At 43.7% G+C, this 21,723-nt stretch overlaps 3 protein-coding genes across 3 annotated transcripts; 1 reads left to right on the top strand and 2 right to left on the bottom strand.

Annotated features, from left to right (window-relative positions):
• Window positions 1-2,065: 2,065 nt before the first annotated feature.
• On the bottom strand, window positions 2,066-6,754 carry LOC146500211 (uncharacterized). Its single transcript, XM_085135395.1, has 2 exons — window positions 2,353-6,754; window positions 2,066-2,206 (listed from the first exon to the last, which is right to left on the bottom strand). Exon 1 carries the CDS (start codon window positions 6,752-6,754, stop codon window positions 2,777-2,779), a length of 3,978 nt encoding a protein of 1,325 aa, XP_084991521.1. The 3' UTR covers window positions 2,066-2,206; window positions 2,353-2,776.
• A 6,854-nt stretch (window positions 6,755-13,608) lies between these two features.
• On the top strand, window positions 13,609-15,457 carry LOC146500210 (trace amine-associated receptor 13c-like). Its single transcript, XM_085135400.1, has 2 exons — window positions 13,609-14,079; window positions 14,261-15,457. Exons 1-2 carry the CDS (start codon window positions 13,808-13,810, stop codon window positions 15,102-15,104), a joined length of 1,116 nt encoding a protein of 371 aa, XP_084991526.1. The 5' UTR covers window positions 13,609-13,807; the 3' UTR covers window positions 15,105-15,457.
• Window positions 15,458-18,426: 2,969 nt separating this feature from the next.
• Window positions 18,427-21,723, bottom strand: LOC146500209 (trace amine-associated receptor 13c-like). The gene is made up of 2 exons (XM_085135406.1): window positions 20,773-21,723; window positions 18,427-20,583 (listed from the first exon to the last, which is right to left on the bottom strand). Exons 1-2 carry the CDS (start codon window positions 20,985-20,987, stop codon window positions 19,770-19,772), a joined length of 1,029 nt encoding a protein of 342 aa, XP_084991532.1. The 5' UTR covers window positions 20,988-21,723; the 3' UTR covers window positions 18,427-19,769.

Here is a 21,723-nt window from a genome sequence, read left to right as displayed (position 1 = left end):
GGTGGCTTAAGTATGAGTCCTGGTGCCAAGACTCTGAAGGGAAGCTAGCAGTGAAAGGGACAAAGGAGAAACAGTGGCCCAGGCCTGAGGTTCGCCAGGGTAAGAGATCCATCACAGTCCTTCATGGTGCAAAGGAGGTAACGACAAAGCCACAGGCTGTGAGGCAAGGTGGTGTGGCCAGTAAGAACAAGCCATACTGTCCATTCTGTAACACGGAAGAGCACTATCTCAGTCAGTGCACAATGGTATCCAAGTTGACAAAGGACCAGCTAACAGAGTGGATAAAGAGTAACAAGAGGTGCTGGCGCTGCGCACGGTCACACCAGGCAGCCCAGTGCAATCTGAGGAAGACGTGCAGCCTCTGCCAAGGGAAACACCTGCAGGTACTGCATGATGTCAATGTCAGAACACCTAAAAGGTCACTAACAACAGCGGTGGTGAGCGGTGACTCGAAGGCAGCGACCGACGTCCTGTATCTAGACAGACCCACTGAAGGCTGCAGAGTCCTTCTGAAGATCGTCAAAGTCTGCATTCATTATGGCAAGCGAACAATCAGCACTTATGCTGTACTGGATGACGGGTCAGAGAGGACAATGCTTCTGCCAGAGGCTGCCGAGAAGTTAGGCATGCAAGGGATCACAGAGGACGTCCCACTGCGCACGATTAGGCAGGACGTGCAGACTCTCAGAGGTGAGTCAGTGACATTCTCTGTTTCCTCTCCGTCAAGGCCCAGGACCAGGTTCAAGATTGCTGGGGCCTTCACTGCTGCATGCATCAGACTTGCAGGCCACACTTATCCCATGGAGCAACTCAGAGAAAGGTATAAGCACCTGATTGGCCTTCCGATCCACACCTTGATGAATGTGAAACCTTTGCTACTCATTGGCAGTCTGGTTACCCCTGTTGAACCAGTCAGGCTGGGACCTCCAGGAGGGCCCGCTGCTATTCGTACCAGGCTAGGTTGCGCGCTACAAGGGCCAGCAAGTATAGTCGGCCAGCTTGCCCAACCGCAGCAGTGCTTACTGATGACTGTGGCACCTCAGGTCAGTGAGTTAATGAAACATGTGGAGAAACTGTGGCAGGTCGACATCATTCCATTCCGAAACGAGAAGCTTGTTACTTGTTCAAGACAAGACCAAGAGGCCATACGCATTTTGGAGACCAGAACTGTCCGAATAGAGGTTGAAGGCATACGTCGCTATGCCACCCCACTGCTTCGCCGGAAGGGGATGCCTCTACTGCAGGCAACTAAAGACGCCGTCATGCCAAGTCTACGGGGTGTGGAGAGAAGGCTGGCCAAAGACCCAGAACGAGCTGAAGCCTACAAGGTGGAGATGGAGAAGCTTATCAAGGCTGGCTCCATCATTAAGTGTGGCTCTGGGACACCTGTGACAGAAGGTCAGGAGGCGTGGTACATCCCTCATCACATGGTGAGCCATAATGGTAATAACCGATTGGTTTTCAACTGCTCATTTCAGTACAGAGGACAGAACTTGAACGACTACCTTTTGCCTGGGCCCACCTTAGGTGCGTCGCTGCTGGGAGTCCTATTACACTTCCGAGAGTATGCAGTTGCAGTGAGTGGGGACATTAAAGGCATGTTCCACCAGGTTCATCTCTTATCAGAAGATTGTGCCCTGCTCAGATTCGTCTGGCGAGACATCAGCGACGAGAGCCCTCCAGCAGTCTACGAGTGGCGGGTGCTCCCGTTCGGAACCACGTGTAGCCCCTGCTGTGCCACATTTGCCCTGCAGCGTCATGTCATGGATAACAGCCAGCCAGATGATGACGTGAGACTCTCAGTCGAAAGGTGTTTTTATGTGGACAACTGCCTTCAGAGTTTCCCCACCATGGAAGAGGCAAGGAACCTTGTCGACAAGTTACAGGCCATCCTAGCCTCAGCAGGGTTTGACCTACAACAGTGGGCCAGCAATGAACGTGACGTCATCAGTCATTTACCAGAAGAGAGCTGCTCTGCTAGTGTGGAGCTATGGCTGGCCCAGAACAAGGTAGATACCCCAGAATCTACCCTGGGATTGAGCTGGCTATTCCACACAGATGTCCTAGGCTACAAGCATCGTCAAGTTCCATATGCAGTGTAGCTCCCGTCAGCCACCACGCGGACAAGTTCTTGTTTACAGATGATTTATTCAATGTTCGGCGACAAGATCACTCAGCGTCGTCATCATCATCATCATCGTGAGAACTACCCAAACAAAACAATTACAATAAGCAACATGTTTACAATAACTCTTGTCACAGTAAATCCAAACAACAAAGGTATAGACACATAAATGCCTTTTTATGGCACTTTCATTGAAGCTCAAATTAACAGAGGCACCCTGAACACACCTCATTGCCTGCTGTAGCCAAACGGGAGAAAGTCCGTTCTTCGCGCGAGCCGCTACTCCTCTCAACGGTAAGTCCACAATTGGGTTTAATTAAACTTAACTTATGTGTTCTTTAAAAACTTAAGTCCAGTTTAAAGCAGTAGGACGATGTAGCAGATCTCACAGAGCGCCATGCTTCTCTGCTCTTGTGTCACCACAAACTCAGTCCGTGCTGCACGTTACTTCCGCTACCACCAATTACAAAACAAAGTTCCACAATTAAAGGAAACTTACAAATATAAACACAAGAAAACATTGGAACACTTCACTGTTAGTTACACTCCCACCAAATCACCTGTGATTTTCCCATAAAACTTAACATGTATGGATATAACAAGAAATCACATTTAACACTAATTGAACTGGTGGATTGGCAAAGTGACTCTTCAGTTAGCCTCCAGTAGAGTTACAGTCTTTTGAATAGGTCTCTCCAGATAGGTTGGTTTTGTGGTGCGCCTTCCTCTAGCATCTAGAGTTGAGTCACTGATCAACAACCTCACACTTCTCACCTTTCCATCCTGTCCCAGATAGACATCTATGATCCTTCCCATCTTCCATTGACTACGTGGAGCAGAATCATCCTTGAGAAGCACAATATCATTGACTTTCGCATTTCGTCTTGCTGTGTTCCATTTTTGTCTGCTCTGAAGATTCAACAGATATTCCTTTTTCCACCGTTCCCAGAAGCTATTGGCTAAGAACTGTACTCTGCGCCATCGTTTTTGCAGGTACACATCTTCCTTGATAAACTTTCCAGGAGGTGGGGGAATAATGCTTGACTTCATTGTCAGAATGTGGTTAGGTGTCAAGGGTTCTGGACCAGATGGATTGTGCAAATGCTCTGTTGTTAATGGCCTGCTATTCACAATTGCCATAACTTCGTAGAGGAAGGTTCTTAACGAACTGCTGTCGAGCCTTTTAACTGCTTGGTCGAGAACGGATGCCAGAACATTACGCACGGTGCGTATTTGGCGTTCCCAAACCCCACCTTTATGACTTGCAGATGGTGTGTTCATAACAAACTCACATCCAATTTTCTTGAGGTTCTCTCCATCCATCTCTTTCATGGCTTCAGCGAACTCGTGCCTTGCACCAATGAAGTTGCTGCCTTGATCACATCGAATTTGCCTGACACTTCCACGCAATGCAATAAACGAACGCAAGGCATTGATGAATGCATCAGTTGTTAAGTCCTCAAGCATCTCAATATGTATGGCTCTTGAGCACATGCATGTGAGTAAAAGCCCATAACGCTTAAGCTCCTTTCTGCCATCCTTGACATAGATAGGCCCAAAGCAGTCCATCCCACAATATGTGAAGGGTGGAGTCAACTCCGTGCGTTCTTGTGGGAGGTTCGCCATCCTTTGTCCTTCAGTGTTACGTCTAAACTTCCTGCATTTTGTGCAGTTGTAAATATGAGAGGAGACTGCCTTACTGCATCCAAGAATCCAAACACCATTGGCTCGCAGCTCGTTAACAGTCATACCTCGACCTTGGTGCTGCACCTTTTCATGATGATGCTTGATGAGCAGTGCTGACAAATGGCTTCCCTTAGGAAGGATAGCTGGGTGTTTCACATGGGGGTGAAGACTGGACATTGTTAAGCGCCCTCCAACCCTGAGTACACCCTGCTCATCAAGGAATGGGTTTAATTTGTGCAATTTATTTGCCTTGTCAATTGCCTTGATTTGCCCATTAAGCTTGAGACTCTTCATGGTTTCGGCAAGGTGTGTTGCTTGAACCAGTTTGATGAGAAAAACCTCTGCCTCCTTACGCTCCTCCAAAGTGGTGGGTTCACTAAACCTTGGTTTGTGGCCTTTAGCTGCCCTTGCTCTGCGTTTCAGTATGGCTACAGCTTGTACTGCTCTTGCCCAATCTGAAAACTTTTCAAGACGATCTAGCAGTGACCTCTCTTCCCTTGAGTGAATTTTGTGGACATGAGTCTTTCGTAACTCTGGGTCATCTTCTGATATTTCTCCCACTGTGAACACACTGCTTGGGAGGTTTAGCTGCCACAGAAAATTTGGACCTCTAAACCAGTTAGATGCCTTGAGCTGTTCTGCTGTCTGTCCCCTAGAAGAGTGGTCAGCGGGGTTGTCTTCTGAAGCAACGTAGTTCCATTGGTCAGGATGTGTGCTCTGCTTGATACGTTGGACACGGTTTGCTACAAACACATGAAATCTCCTTGCATCATTGTTGATGTAGCCAAGGACAGCCCTTGAATCAGTCCAAAAGTATTCCTGCAGGCCTTCCATTTCAAGCTCTCTCTGTAGCATGTCACTTGTGCGCACTGCCACCACTGCTGCAGAGAGCTCAAGTCTTGGTATAGTTGTTACCTTTGAAGGAGCTACCCTTGCTTTCCCCATCACGAGGGAACAGTGCACTTCTCCCGATGCGCTTATTACTCTCAGGTATGAGCACTCTCCATAACCTGAGGCACTGGCATCCGAAAAATGATGCAGCTCGTATTTCACAACTTTGCCAAAGCTTCCTGGTAGGTAGCATCGTTGTACCTTTATGGTTGCTAGATCTTGCAGTCCTCTCAACCAGGATTCCCACTGGGGCAGCAGATGGTCTGGAAGAGGATCATCCCAACTAACTCTCTCATGACACATTTGCTGGAGGATTTTCTTTCCTAAAAGGATGAAAGGTGCGACAAAGCCAAGCGGATCAAACACCGAGGCCACGGTGGACAATACCCCTCTTCTGCTCATGGGTTTTTCTTTCACCACCACTCTAAACTGGAAATCATCTGATGTGACACACCATTGCACACCAAGGGCTCTCTCCATGTGTGGTTCATGAAGAGCCATATCCAAGTTGTTGGCTCCTCCAGCACACTCTTCCTTTGGGATTGATGACAACACGTGCTTACTGTTGGAAATGAACTTATGCAACCTTAAGTTGCCAGTGTTGCAAAGCTCCCTTGCTTCATTCACTAGCTGGATTCCCTTTGCTTCGGTGGATACACTAGTCAAACCGTCATCAACGTAAAAGTTTCTTTCTATGAAGCGGACGGATGCTTCGCTGAAATTCCCCCTTGCCATTGCAGCAAGATGTTTGAGGCCATAATTAGCACAGCCTGGAGACGAAGCAGCTCCAAACAAATGGACTCTCATGCGATAGACTGCTGGCTGTGCTTCTAAATCTCCATTCTCCCACCAGAGAAAGCGGAGGTAATCTTGGTCTTCTGCCCTCACGTGAAATTGGTGGAACATACGTTCTATGTCACACATGATTGCAACCCTTTCCTTGCGAAACCGACACAAGACACCAACAAGGGAATTTGTCAGCTCTGGACCAGTCAATAGATGATCATTTAAAGATGTCCCCTGAAACCGGGCTGAACAGTCAAAAACAATGCGGCTTTTCCCAGGCTTTTGCGGGTGATAAACACCATGGTGTGGGATGTACCACACTGGATGATTGTGGAGATCAGCTTTGGGGATCTTCTCAGCATCTCCACGCGCTATGGTCTCTTCCATGAAGGTTTTGTAGTCCTGGTAATATCTGCTGTTTCTCCTTAATTTCCTTTCTAGGTGCTTAAGGCGATGGATAGCACACACCATATTGTCTGGCATGCTCGGCCTTTCTCGTTTAAATGGAAGAGGCATCTCAATATGACCATCTTCTTTGTGTTTGATTCCTTGTTTCAATTTCGACAAAAACTGGAGGTCATCTTGAGAGAAGTGATTGTCCTCAGCAACTCTCTCGTTAAAGTCACATTCAAGCGCTTTAATTATGTCAGATGAGATGACTTCCTTGATCTGTGTTCTGCATACATAGTGAACTTCCTGTTTGGGACTTGATGGAAGCTGAAGTTCCGGTGTCACTTGCCTTGTGATGACTTGATGACTCACTCCAATAGTGTCTCCACAGTCTACGTATGGGCTGCCATGTCCAATAATGCTCCATCCCAAGTCTGTTCTCTGTGCAAATGGTTGATTTTCTTCACCGCACACCACCTCTCTAGGAAGAAGTGCCTGAGAACAGTTGTAGCCAATTAGTAGACCAACATCACACCCTTGACGAGGAGCAATCTTATCTGCAATCTGCTCAAGATGGGGCCATGCCATTGCTGTCTCTGGTGTAGGTATGTGGTCTCTGTTCGCCGGAATGAACTTTCTTGTGTAGGTTGTAGGAAGAGTTATTTTCTTCTCTGAGTTGTATCCTCTAACTTGCAACCCAGAGATCCTTTGGCAAGCTACAACTTTGTTTGTAGAGGCCATAGTAGATAACCTTAGCTTGACTTGTTCCCCCTTTGCATTTAGAGAATCTGCTGCCTCCTCAAGAATGAAGGTTGTGTCACTTTGCGTATCAAGGAGAGCATACACAAGTGATTCTCTGTCAGGCTCTTTCATCATTGAAACCCACACAGGAATGATTGTAGATGTCTGAATGTTGGTGTTGTCATGCTGAACTCTGTTGGATGTTGCTTCACTTATTACTATAGCTTCCCTTTCTTCTAGATGTTCATTGCTTTGTTCTCTGTGTCTAGCTTCCTGCCTTATTCCTTCAGTCTTTCGTGTCTTCTGTTCTTCTCTTCGATCATCGTGTAAGCAAGTTGGATGCCTTTTCTGGCATGTACTGCAAGTGCTTCTGTACTTACAGTCTCTCGAGTGATGTCCAGGCTTTAAGCAACCAAAGCATAGCTTATTATCTTGAACAAACCTGTGTCGTTCCAATATTGGTCGTTCCAGAAATTTTCTACATTTGTACAGACTGTGGCCTGGTCTTTCACAAAACAGACAACTGCTGGCAGCAATCTTCTCATCAGTGTTTGTTGTTAGAACCTTAGCTGCAGGAGTCTGGTTTCGTTATGGCTTGGCCTTTTCTCCATCGCACTGTTTCAAGGCATGGAGTGAAGTCACAGGATTGCATGCGATCCTGGCTTCCCTTATGAGAAACTGCACAAACTGGCTAAAGCTTGGAAATCTGCCAGTCTCCTCCTCTATCGTCAACACTTTCCTATTCCACCTTGATGTCAACCAATCGGGGAGCTTGGAGAGGATTTTTTGATTCTCATTGCAATCATTAAGAACCTCTAGACCTTTAATCTGGCTTTCCGCAGCTTCACAGCTCCGTAGAAAGTCCACAAATTCCTGAAGTTCCAGACTGTCCTTGGAGCCAATTCTGGGCCATGCACTGAGTTTGTCTCTGAAGGCTTTGGCAATAAGGAAGGAGTTTCCAAATCTCTCGTCTAATACTTCCCATGCTGCCTTATAAGCAGCCTCAGTGCCTAACAGGAAATAGTTTTCAACAGCCTTCTTAGCTGGTCCACTAACGTACTTGCACAAATAGTAGATTTTCTCAGAGGCTGGTATGTTTTTTCTGTCGATTAAAGTTTGAAAGGCAGCCTTCCAGTTCTTATATTTTAGCGGGTCACCACTGAATGTTGTCGGCTCTGGCATAGGAAGACGACTGGCACTAATAGAATCTGCTAATACCATGGCAAGTGCTGCAATGCCACCATCATGCTGCGGATGTTTAACAGCTTGTTGTGGTAAGTGTAACTCTGGTGAGTTACGTATGTGACTTGTGTGCTGAAATCGGTCCCCTTCTCTTTGGCTTTCAGTTTTACATTCATGCAGTAACTGCTTAATTTCTTCTTCTGAATCTTCATCTTGCTCTTGCTCATACACTTGCATGGTTGCCTTAGCCACCCTTAACTGTTTGAGTGCTTCCAATCGTTCCAGTTCCTTGCGTTTGTCTTCCAAAACCTTTCGCCTGGCAGTATTTTCAACCTCAAGTTTTGCTTGTAACTGTGCTTCTTCTTCCTCCATTCTTAAACGTCGTCTGCAGGCTTCAGCTGTTTGTTCTGCAATCTGTCTTTTATCTTCAGCCTCCAGTTGCAGAAGCTCTGCTTGCTGACACTGTTGTTCATGTAGGATTTCCAGTGTTGCTTGGGCTGCAGCCATTTTAGCAGCAGCTTCTTGTCTGCTCATGGATGACGCACTGGAGGACTTAGAAGCAACTCTTGATGCAACGTGTGACTGTTTGTATTGACTGGAAACCTGTGAGTGCTTACTGACGCCATATGATTTCTCAGACATTAAAAGAGATTCATCTACATTAAACTGTGGTTTGACTGGTGCCTTTCCTCTCAAACGTCTTTGTGCAGTCTTAATAACAGTTCTTGTTACCCCCTCGCAAGTATCAATTCTGCGGCGTGCATTGTTATCAGGAATGTCCACCTGACGCCAGTTTTCATACGCTGCGTTTAGTTCGCTGGAAGCAGTGTTAATGTTGTTTATTATTGCTTGCAGCTCTTCATCTGAACAATTGTCAGAAATTGAATGGTTAGCATCCTTTGCTAGAACCTTCCACTTTTCGTACTTGATCTTAAAACTTTGCTCCAACTCCTTAATCCTTTGGTTTAACATTCCTCTTCCCTTTTCAGTTAAGGTTTTTGACCTCTGGCTTTTACGAGGTGGGTTTTGAATTTTTTGTTGTGGACACTTACTTGTTGATGGATGAACATCTGATGTTACTCGAACTTCTTGTGGACCATCTGTATTTTGCAGAGGAGAACTGCACAGTGGAGGGTTTTGCTGAGGGCTGGTGACAGTCTCTGCCTCAGGATTGTCACTCAGTTTAGAGAGATTTGTGACTGACATGTTAGGCTAAGTAAAGGAATCTTATAACATAAAATAACACTGCCTTATAGCTTGTAACAAACTTTGTTACTTCCTTTAAATAAAACTTTGCATAAAATCCAGGACTGCTTTAGTAGCTTATTCTTATAACCCTTAAACACATGTCTGAAATCACTAACAACCCTTAAAGACACAAATTTTCAAACTCATGATCAATAGTAAACTTGAACCTTCTTGCTTGCAGCTACAATGAAGCCACTTCAGGACACCCTTATTAACACTTTAAAGCATCCAAACTTGCAAATGGTCTTCAGGTTAATTTTCTGCAGCACACTTGAGAAAATCAATATGTCCTTTCTTTGAATTGTTAGGATGAGCAAACCCGTTCTTGGCTTCTGGCAGGAGCTTGGGGACCCTTGTAGACACGCTAGAGATGACTTCTGTTCCTTTCTTTCTCGCCCACTCACAAGGAGCAGATGAGTTCTCACTGTAGCTCCCGTCAGCCACCACGCGGACAAGTTCTTGTTTACAGATGATTTATTCAATGTTCGGCGACAAGATCACTCAGCGTCGTCATCATCATCATCATCATCATCGTGAGAACTACCCAAACAAAACAATTACAATAAGCAACATGTTTACAATAACTCTTGTCACAGTAAATCCAAACAACAAAGGTATAGACACATAAATGCCTTTTTATGGCACTTTCATTGAAGCTCAAATTAACAGAGGCACCCTGAACACACCTCATTGCCTGCTGTAGCCAAACGGGAGAAAGTCCGTTCTTCGCGCGAGCCGCTACTCCTCTCAACGGTAAGTCCACAATTGGGTTTAATTAAACTTAACTTATGTGTTCTTTAAAAACTTAAGTCCAGTTTAAAGCAGTAGGACGATGTAGCAGATCTCACAGAGCGCCATGCTTCTCTGCTCTTGTGTCACCACAAACTCAGTCCGTGCTGCACGTTACTTCCGCTACCACCAATTACAAAACAAAGTTCCACAATTAAAGGAAACTTACAAATATAAACACAAGAAAACATTGGAACACTTCACTGTTAGTTACATGCAGTCCCCACGATGCACAATATCTACAAGGTCCTGGCCAGCCAGTACGACCCCCTAGGGTTCATCTTACCCTACACAACCAGAGCAAAGGTAATCATCCGCCATCTTTGGGACAAGCAAAGGGGTTGGGATGACCCACACCTACCTCAGGAGCTTATGCAGCAGTGGACAGCCTGGGAGGAAGAGCTGCAATTTCTACCTGAAATTACTCTTCCCCGCCCATATGTGCCTAAGGAAGTGGACCCCTTCGGCTGTCAGAGAGAGGTACACATATTTTGTGATGCCTCTGAAGAAGCTTATGGCTCAGCAGCTTACCTCCGGACCACTGTCAGAAATGGTGAAGTGCATCTGTCATTCTTGGTGGCCCGTTCCAGGGTTGCCCCTAAGCGGTTCCACTCCATGCCCCGATTGGAGCTCTGTGCTGCACTCACTGGGGCACAGCTCTCATAAGTGCTGGAAAGGGAGCTCACCCTTAGAATCGACCAGATGGTCCTATGGTCTGATTCTACAACAGTGCTGACCTGGCTGAGGTCTGAATCCTGTCGATTTAAGGTCTTCGTGGGCACCCGTGTAGCCGAGATACAAGAGCTGACAGACAGGCACTCCTGGAGATACGTCGATTCTGGAAGGAATCCAGCCGACGATGTGACACGTGGGAAGAAGCTGAAGGAGCTCACTGTACCAAATAGATGGAGCCAAGGACTATCCTTTCTCCTGCGCAGTCCAGACTCCTGGCCAGAGGATCTCACGGTTGACCAAGCAGGAGATGCCTCGGAGCTGCGCAAAGCTGTGTTCTGTGGGACCACAGCAACTACTCCGTCAGGTCAGCCAACTTCAGATTTGAGCCGCTACAAAACCTGGAGTGAGATGTTAGAGGTTACAGTGCGGGAGCTGCATGGGGCGGCCCAACCAGATGGTCATCCCACTGTTGAGGACTATCGCAAGGCGGAGAGGCTGATCCTACAGAGGGCCCAGATGGATAGTTTCCCGGAGGAGTACAACCTGTTGAAAGTCGGTAAGCCAGTTCCCAGGAGCAGTCGTCTTCTCTCTCTGTCACCCGAGGTGGATGAGACCAGACAGCTCATTTGTGTTGGAGGACGACTTCGTCGATCTGAAGATTTGGCTCTGGAGACACTCCATCCGATTATCCTAGACCCAAGCCACCCAGTGACCAAACTCCTGATCCAAGACTTTGACAGCCGCCTCCATCATCCTGGCCCGGAGCGGGTGTTCGCAGATCTTCGGCGCTCCTACTGGATTCTGCGAGGGCGTGAAGCTGTCCGGCACTACCAACACCTCTGTGCTGATTGTCAAAGATGGAGAGCTAGACCTACAGTGCCAAGGTTGGCAGACCTGCCAGCAGCCCGGCTACGTCTATATAAACCGGCTTTCTACTCTACAGGAATGGACTGCTTCGGGCCGTTTGAGGTCAAGGTTGGTCGGCGTATTGAGAAGAGATGGGGAATCATATTCAAGTGCCTTACCATCAGGGCAGTCCACTTGGATGTTCTTAACACCATTGATGCAGATGCATTCCTGATGGCTCTTCGGCGATTTGTCGCCCGTAGAGGAACACCTGCCGAGTTGTTTTCAGACCAGGGGACCGACTTCAGGGGAGGTGAGAGGGAACTGCGCGAGACCTTTCTCAAGATGGCCCCGGAACTACAACAGCTTCTAGCACCCCAGAGGATCAGCTTCCGCTTTAATCCTCCAGGTACCCCACACTTTGGGGGAGCATGGGAAAGGGAGATCCGGTCAGTTAAGTATGCCCTCTATGCCACTGTTGGTGCTCAGTCAGTTCCAGAAGAAGTGCTTCGTACTGTACTCATCGAAGTGGAAGGGATACTCAATAGTAAACCCCTGGGGTATGTGTCTTCCGATGCCAGAGATGCAGATCCAGTGACTCCCAATGTTCTTCTGATGGGGCGGCCGGATGGATCGCTGCCTCAGATAGTATACCCAGAGAGTGAGCTCCTCAGTCGCCGTCGCTGGAAGCACTCCCAGGTTTTGGCTGACCATTTCTGGTCACGTTTCATCCGTCAGTACATTCCCAGTCTGCAGACTCGCCAGAAGTGGCAAACAACGGCGGCTGATTTGGCTGAGGACTCTGTGGTGATGATCGCTGATCCACAGCTTCCCAGGGCTCTCTGGCCTGTGGGGTGGATGATTAAAACTCATCCTAGCCCTGATGGACGCATCAGGTCAGCTGACGTGAAGGTGAAGGAGAGAGTCTACACTCGGCCAGTTGCCAGACTGGTTGTCCTCCCTGCGCTGCCCTCTGGGGAAGATGAGGACACCTCTGCGTTGAACTCACCACAACCCTAGAACTTTGTTGCCCTATTGATGAGCAAATGTCTTACATACATTTGGGGGCGGCTGTACAAAAGCCCCCAAAGTTCATATAATAGTTTTAATTGGGTTTATAAGTTTATATAAGTTCATTTCATGTTCAGTCTTCTGTCAGTTTGGGCCGGCCCACCTTCTAGTGACATCATCCAGTTAGTAAGGTGGGCAGTTTAAGGTCGGATGAGCAGTGTTGGTCCGGAGGGGGTGCACTGATTCCTGGGGAAAGTTATGTGTGCGTAAATGACAAGTAAGTACTGACCTGTGTTGTATTTTGCCTTTGTTTCTGTCAGTACTGTAGTATGTTACCATTTAGGAGCTAAAGTAGTCCATAGCTGGAGCGGTAGGCCACACATGCAACACATGAGTTCACCCTCATTTCATATGCTAATTTATGTTGTTAGCTTACCCTGGTTTAGCTTTGTTGACGCATGTACAGTCGCTCGTATGTCCATAATGTCATTCCTGTGTTATCAGACCTTCTCTGTATGTTGTATGTAATGCTTGTGATTGTTTACTTTGAAGTAGCGGAGTTTGTAGCGAACAATTAGGTACGAGAACCAATAAAATAGCGAACGCAGTTCGACCGGAAGTATGGCGTCCTGTTTGCCCTTCACAATAAGAGCACTATAGCGGATTATAATGGCGGACGCTTTTATTGTGTACAACTACCGGAAGTAGTTCCTGTATATTGACGGTTGTTTAACCTCGCACTAATGTCGTTTAGTTGCATAGTGTGAGCAGTTTGAAGTGTATTATATTTTTCTGATCTTTATATGTGATTATGTTCGCTATATTGTATTATGTTTATATTTGAGTATTTGACTTTTCTATTCTCTTTATTTATCGTTATTTCTCTTGTTTATTTCCTTTGTAGGAAACCACACACACACACACACACACCCAGACACACACCTATGTACACCCGCTGTGTTTACAGCCCCAGAAATTGAGTGGTGACAATAAAGTGCCTCAAACAGAACCTCAAGCTCCCTCCTTCTTTCCTACTCTGGGACAATTTGGCCTTAAGTGGTGTTCTGGCCGACACACCGGGGTGACCGTAGTGCTCAAAGACTGAATCAGTGCCACAGCCGTGCCTATCTTTGATATCTCCACTACACGCACTCTCCTTAAGCCCTGATTTTCTACGACCAAAAATGCAGAGAGAATCAGAGCTAGTTAATAGTGATTAAATTTGAACGCACTGTTTTAGCAGTATACATGCATAAAATCAATTTTAGTAAAATTGCCCACAAGAGAGAAAGACAGAAATAACAGGAGAGAGGACTGGCAGAGAGAAAAAGAGGCATAGCAGAGCAAAGGAAAGAGAGGTTGAACAAAATAAATTACGTGTATGACAGTCCAAGAGGTTGTGCAGAGAGAAATAGGAGCGAATTCTACAGAGGATGAATGAGAGGAGGAGAAAGATCAGACGCAGAGATAAATCTGCTGTATAATAGTGAGATCAGTTCAGAGAGCTGCAGAGGTTGTAGTTGTCTGATGATGGAGATACAGAAAGGAGCTGAGCTCTGTTTTCCACAACTGCTCAACATTTCCTGCAGGAAGCCGACACTTCACTGGTCCAAAGCTGTGCTCCTGAACATTGTCTTGTCCTGCATCTCTCTGCTCACTGCTGCTCTAAACCTTCTCGTGATCATCTCAGTCTCCTACTTCAGGCACAGATAATGTTTCTAAAACTTAAACTGTATTTTCATTTAAAAAGTTTAACACCATGATTTATTATCTAAATTGAAATGAATTTGGCACATTCTTGGTCAATTTAAACCACAATATTTAATTTTTATACACCTTAATGTCTTTGTCTTACAGTCTTAATAATGGACCTTTTTACATTTTAAACTTACTAATATATTCTTTTTTGTTTTATTTCAGGAAGCTTCACACACCCAGCAACATCCTCCTACTCTCTCTTGCTGTCTCAGACTTTCTCATGGGTCTCTTGCTGATGCCAGCAGAAATCCTTAGAAGCATGACCTGCTGGGTACTTGGTGATCTTATGTGTTCTGTTTATTTTTTTCTGGCTGTAAACATTAGCTGTGCTTCAATAGGGAACATAGTTCTTATATCGATTGACCGTTATGTGGCTATTTGTGACCCTCTGCATTACTCCACGAGAATTACTGTGCCTAGAGTCAAACTCAGTGTTTGTCTGTGTTGGTTTTATACAACTTTCTACTGCAGTTTTTATACGCAAGAAATGCTGATTGAACCAGGCAGGTATAATTCCTGTTATGGTGAGTGTGTGGTTGTCATCAATGATTTTTCTGGAATGGTTGACCTTATTTTATTTTTTATTCTTCCAGTTTCTGTCATCATAGTCTTGTATATGAGAGTATTTGTGGTGGCTGTGTCTCAGGCTCGTGCCATGCGCTCTCATGTTATGGCTCTCACACTTCAGCGTTCATTGAATCAAACAAACAAATCTGAGCTGAAAGCAGCCAGGACTCTGGGGGTTCTTGTAGTTGTGTTTCTGTCATGCTACTGTCCATTTTATTGCTACTCTCTCACTGATAAAAATGCTGTCAATGATCCACCTGCATCTTTTGTGGTCTTTATCTTTCATTTTAAGTCTTGCATAAACCCTTTGATGTATGCCCTGTTTTACCCCTGGTTTAGAAAGGCTGTTAAACTTATTATCACATTGCAGATAGTCAAGCATAACTCCTGTGAGGCCAACATACTATAAAAAGACTCTGAACCCTGCTCCAGTAAACTGCTTTAAATCAGGAAATGGACCCATCTGGTAATCTACTGCATTAATTACAGAGGGAAAAAACAGCATTTGTGACCACTTCAATTCCACAAACACTAACATTCAAATTACTTATGCCAGTAATCATCCACAACTATTTTCAGTTGCGGATGATAAAGGATTCAGAAAGTTTATTCATGCAGGCCCATATGACAGAGAATATGCATCTTTTTGTTTTGCATATTTTAATTTATATTTTATTGTGTTGTGGTTTGCAGTGTTTTGTGTTGTTTCACTTTAAATTTGTTTAAAAGGAAAAAGCTGAAAATTTAAATAGTTAAAAGTTGAAATGCAAATAGTTTTTGTATTTTATAATTTATTTATTATATTTTATGTGACGTGAATAAATAAAAGTATCACACAAGCGAAAATATTACAAAGTATGCCATACAGTCAAATGCCACAGCGAGCAATCCCTTTCACGTCCCCATAGCATAGCTACCTGGAAACCATTAGGTCCTAAACTGCACCTAGCTGCTACTGTGGGGATACTTCCAGGCCTAACCTGGGCTTAAGACCTACCATAGAACCAAGTTCGCCAGAGCTTATATTATAGTTTTAAATGCTGTAGTGCCATTTTTGGTAGCATTTCAAGTTGATATACATCAATACAACCATTATAGCCCAAATTTTAATAATATGTCTGCATAGAAATTACATAAATTGCAAAAAAGTGCAATAAACTACAAAAAGAATTAAAATATATATTTTTTTTAACATATATTTCTAGTTAGAGAAATTTTAGAGGCTTATCTCTCAAAACTGTAAATACAAAAAAGTTGCACAAAATAGTTTCCCACCACAGGAAATTTATTTTAAGTGTCTTCATAGTTTTATTTTTGAAATACACCAATTTTTATATACTGCAGGAAAAACAAAAATAAATATTATAATGCAAATTTGCAAAAAAAAACAGCATATGCATCAAAATAAACTATTTCCAGCAGTGCAATACGAGTCCTAAGCATCCCAGAAGCGACACAGAAACTCAAACATAACTTTTAAAAACACCAGAATAGGCTCATAAAGCCCTGATGGTAAAAAACTACATTTGCGCAAAATGACGTCATTTCCGGTTTCGGGCGGGTCATGGCGGACATGCAATAGTTCGCGCTGATGGACGTAGGAAGTGTTACAAACAGCTGATCGGATCGGCAAAGCGTGTTTCTGGAATATTATGTTTTTGTTGCTGCGAGTGGTTTTTATGCAGTTTTTGCAAAGCTATATGTGGAAGGAAACTGTGACCTAGGACAAGCTGATGGCATAAGATGTAAGTACAACTCCTCCGGTTTCATATGCAAAAAAAATTATTGCGCTAGCTTACGTGGTTGCAGTGCTACCGGGATTTAAAAATAGTTGCGCAAAACGGAGCATGCCCGCTCCGACCGGCTTTAAAGGGTCAATCCAAGCACTGCTGCCTAGCAGCGAACCATTACCGCACGTCCCGTAACCCTGCAGCTGACCTCCCATGACAATCTAGGTCGGAAGTTCCTCATTTACTTTTCTTGTGGCCAAACACTCATACCTGTGCACACTGTCCATGTCTGCTCAGGGGTCCTTGGCTTTGGCTCCAGCAGTCTATCCTCCATCTTCTTATTTTGCCTAACCCTTTAAACTACAGCAACACTGGGGCACTGGGATACACATGCATCATCAAATTTACTATTCCCCCAGCTACCACCAACTGCTCCTCCGTATCCTATGTCGACAACGCCAATTATGTAACGGGGTAATGTGATTGTGATTTAACACAGGTGTTATTCTAGAAGGGAAACCCTCCTCAAAAACGGACGGAGCAGTGGAGCAGCCAAGGGAATAGACAGGATTTAAAAAAAACTGTATCACTAAAATATAGTTTATTATATTTAAACAGTTAAAAATGTAAAATGAATTAAAACAACCCTGGCCAGGGAAAACTCACAATAAAAATCAATAAAACAAAAACATTAAAAGTCCAGTGGCGTCCACCAACTCTCTGCCATCTACAATCCAGTTTTGAGATCCCTTCCCAGACGCCTTAACGCCCACTCACACCCTGGGCCATCTGACCTCAGGAATTCGCATGATAAGGTGGGGCCAGGTTTCACAATGAACTCACCCGAAACTCTGGCTGATTGGGACCCACACCCAGTTCCACACCTTGGCTCAGGCGAGTAGAGGATCATCAGGGGGTCCTTTTGTCCCTCTGTGGGGGGGACACTCCCACCAGGTTTATATCTGGGACTCTCCACCATTTGACCTTAGAACTGAAGAAGCTTCTCGGATGAGAGGTGAAACGTCTTCAAGTAACTTAAAGAAGTCCAGACACTTTTCTTTGCAAGCTCCTTTGACTAAAGTAAGGGATTACTATTGCAAAAACGGTAATTAGATTACGTTACTTTCTTGTAGGAACGCTGCGTTTCTGCGTTACTAAAACCATGATTTTTCTGCGAGAGTGTCTCATGACAGTGACGTAAGCGAGTGTGATGTTCGTGACAACAGCTGTGTGCAGATCAACAATGGATCATATATCGAGTGCGGGAGAGAGTATGAGCGTGCAGCGTTTAAAGTGTGGAAGTACTGACCTTACTTTGAGTGTGATTCCATAAAAAGTGACAAAAACATTAGTGTCCGCTGTGCGTGGGAAGAAAACTTCTTTTTACAGCGAAAAAAACCCCTAAACTTCCGAGCAAGCACCGAGTGCGCAACGACATAATGGGAAACTCACAGAGAAACTCGCAGATTCTTCCACTGACCGCTGCGGCACACCTGCACCAGGGTAAACCTCCGCCTACCCTACTCCTGCTTTACAGGTGAAAATAGAGCAACAGGACCGCTAGGCTTTGATTTTATTTATTTTCTGCTGTGTTTTACTTGCATCTATTTGAAAGAGTGAGTGTAAACACACACACAAAAAAATTATGTGCTGGAATGTGCAGAAAATAAGTTTAAATGTTAAACAAATTTCTTCCAGTCAGAGAATGGTGCATATAATTAAATTTTTGCTTGATGCATAAAGTTAAAAGATTAAAACTAATAAAACAAGTTTTAAAAAGGGACTTTTCCATTTGATTACACTTTGTATGATGGATTATGCAGAAAAAGTAGAATTGGGCTGAAAGATCTATCGCTTTATCACCTATTCAGGTTGTAAATCGTGTTTTTAAAAAGTAACTAAGTAACTTTTGAAAATAAGTAATCAGTAAAGTAACGGGATTACTTTTTTGGGGAAGTAATCGGTAATTTGTTACTGATTACTTTTTTCAAGTAACTTGACCAACACTGGTTATTATAGTGGGATAGGTCACGAGACTTAGCCCGGATGGGCAGAGCTCTTAAATGGCAACCTACAACACATACATTAAACCTAACAATCAGTTTGTTTGAGTTATCAGTATTGTTTTTTTGTCAACTTTGAGTAGAGTTTTGTTACTTTGACCTCTTTTATGTGACCTATTTCTGTAGGCCCCTTTAAAAATAAAATACATGGTAATATGGTACTCATGAAACCAGTATAACAGTGGTAAATGATAATAGCAACAGACAGAGAGACAATACTAAAGTTAACATTTGTCCTGATTCGTGATTGAGGTGAGAGACAAACGACCACAAGTCCAAGTGCGTCAAAACAATGATTTTATTAAACACACGTGTGGAGGAAATACACCATCACAATCCTCAGCATAAATCCCCCAAAGAAAGCATACTCAGAATGTTTTACACGTCAGGGTATTGTTACGCCCCTTCATGCATCAAAGCAGATACATAACATGCATAAGTTACAATAACCACAACCTTTGACACATTCAAAAAGAACATTTTCTCCGTCTCAACGCCATGTGCTTCCTGGTGATCTTCTTACTCTCGCTTATCTCTGGAACATCAGAACCACATCCTACAAAAAACTGTCACTTATGCAGGCACAAAATGCAGTTACAAGCAAAATATGTCTGAACTCTTACCTAGAAATGAGCCTGTATACTATGTGTGTGTGTGCAGGCAAACTGTGTGTGTCTCGCACTGAGGTCGAGACACCTCAGTGCACTCTGTCTCACCTCTCACCTCGCCAACTAAAGCTTATAACCTCTTACCAGACAGAAGGCCAACTCCTCTGTAACTGAAACTATATGTGTAATATATTGAATAAATGTTTTAATCAAATTCCACTACTCAAAGCTTAATAAAAAGGATATAAACGAATAAAAAGGAACATGATAAACATGATATTAAAATGATATAATCCCCACACATTCTTTAATCACACTGAGCCAAAAGCTGGATAAAGTCTATGTAAAAAGTATTAGGAAATCAGACCTTTAAAAAAGTACTTCATGAAATTTTACTGGCAATTTCCTTCTCGAATACATAATTAACATATTTATTCTATTAATAAGATAAAGCTGCATTCTGGTCTATAAAATTATTAACGGAAGGGGCATATAATATAAATAATCAAATAAAAATAAGAAATAATAAAATAAATTGCTGCAACACTATCATACTTTAATGACATTTTCTATATTTCCTCATTTGTGACAAGGTCAAAATTTTCATTTTCAGATTTCTGAATTTATCGATTTATTGATTTCAATTCTTAGTAGAGTGGGTTTCCTTATCTTTTTAAAACATGTTTGCTTCACTAGTGTCATGCTTAAAAATCTGCAGAGTGATAATAAGTTTAACAGCATTTCTAAACCAAGAGTAAAAAAGGGCATATATCAGTGGGTTTAGACACGAGTTAAAGTAAAACACAATGATCAGAAAAAATGTAGATGAGTCATTGATCACATTTACTTCAATAAGAAAGTAACAGTAATATGGAAGGTAACATGCAAGAAACACAACTACAAGAACTCCAAGAGTCCTGGCTGCTTTCAGTTCAGATTTCTTTGCTTGATTGCTTGAACGCTGAAGTGTGAGAGCTGTAACATGAGAGCGCATGGCACGAGCTTGAGACACAGCCACCACAAACACTCTCATATACAGAACAATGATGACAGAAACTGGAACAATAAAAGATAACACAAGATCAATAAACCCTGCAATATCATTAATGACAAACACACACTCTCCATAACAGGAATTATACCTGGCCGGCTTAATTAGAACATCCTTTGTTAAAAGACTGCCGTAGAGGGTTGAAAAAAACCAACACAGACAAACACAGAGTTTGACTCTTGCCACGGTAATTCTGGTGGGGTAATGAAGAGGGTGACAAATAGCTACATAGCGGTCAACTGAAATGAGAACTATGTTCCAAGTTGAAGCACAGAAAAGACCGACTGTCAGATAAGTATAAACAGAACACATAAGATCACCAAGTACCCAGCAGGCCGTGTTTCTAATTATTTCTAGTGGCAGCATAAGGAGCCCCACAAGAAAGTCTGAGACAGCCAGAGAAAGGAGGAGGATGTTAGTTGGTGTGTGAAGCTGCCTAAGGAGAGAAAAAAAAGAATATATTACACATTAATAATGTAAAAATGTCTTCACTAATTCCATTAGTAAAAATGTTCCATTAGTAAGGCCAAGCAAATGAAACATTACAGTGTGGTTAAAATACACCAATGATGTGCCACATTCATGTCATTCATCACTAAATAATTATTTTAAAAGTTTTTAAGACTTAAACTTCAATTTCAGCTGAAAAGTTAATCTCTGCCTGAAGTGGGAGACTGAGATGATGACGAGAAGGTTTAGAGCAGCAGTGAGCAGAGAGATGCAGGACAGCACAATGTTCAGCAGCACAGCTTTGGACCAGTGAAGTGTCGGCTTCCTGCAGGAACTGTTGATGAGTTGTGGGAAACAGAGCTCGACTTCTTTCTGCATCTCCATCATCATACAGCTGCAGCTCCTGCAGCTCTTTGATCAGAGCTTCTTGTCACATAGGGGATTTATCTAGCCACACCTCCACACCCCCTTCACCTCTCCTTCTTCTCTTCCCTACCAACAGAACCTCATACACAATCAAAAGATGGTGGTTCTGTTTTACACTTTACAGCAGGGGTGTCAAACTCAATTGCACAGGGGGCCAAAACTCAAGGCACACTTTAGGTTGCGGGCCAAACAAGATAAACATTTATTGAACACTAAAACAATGTTTCTTAAACATAAATATGAATAAAAACAGACAGGAATATTATTCCAGATTTAATAAACTTAAAAAAATAAACTTTAACTTTAAATATTTTGCTCTTCATAAAACTATATCCTGTCAAAATTATGCAAGTTAGAAATATGAACATGCTGCCAAAAACCCAGAAAAAATAAATGAAAGCAAACACAAGGTTGGAGCCGCATGTAGACGGAGCTGGGGCATTGCTTCAGGAAAGGAACTAATAAACTGTGAGGGCCATTCAGTGTCGTACTTTCCCTTGAGTGTATCATTACACTGCAGCTCCATCTGAATGTGCACAGGTGCAGTTCAGCAAAGTCCGCTGACTTGGTTCAACATTACTTGGCAACAAGGAAAGTGAGGCAGGTTGCACTGGTGCATTTGTGACAGCTTCACGTGAAATGCCTTCACCGCATCATACATGCCATGTCCATGAACTGACAGATTTCCTTGCTGAGCTCA

This window comes from Neolamprologus multifasciatus, chromosome 16 (genome assembly GCF_963576455.1).
Source record: "Neolamprologus multifasciatus chromosome 16, fNeoMul1.2, whole genome shotgun sequence".
Lineage (NCBI taxonomy): Eukaryota > Metazoa > Chordata > Actinopteri > Cichliformes > Cichlidae > Neolamprologus > Neolamprologus multifasciatus.
This window is presented reverse-complemented; position numbering and strand designations above follow the sequence as displayed.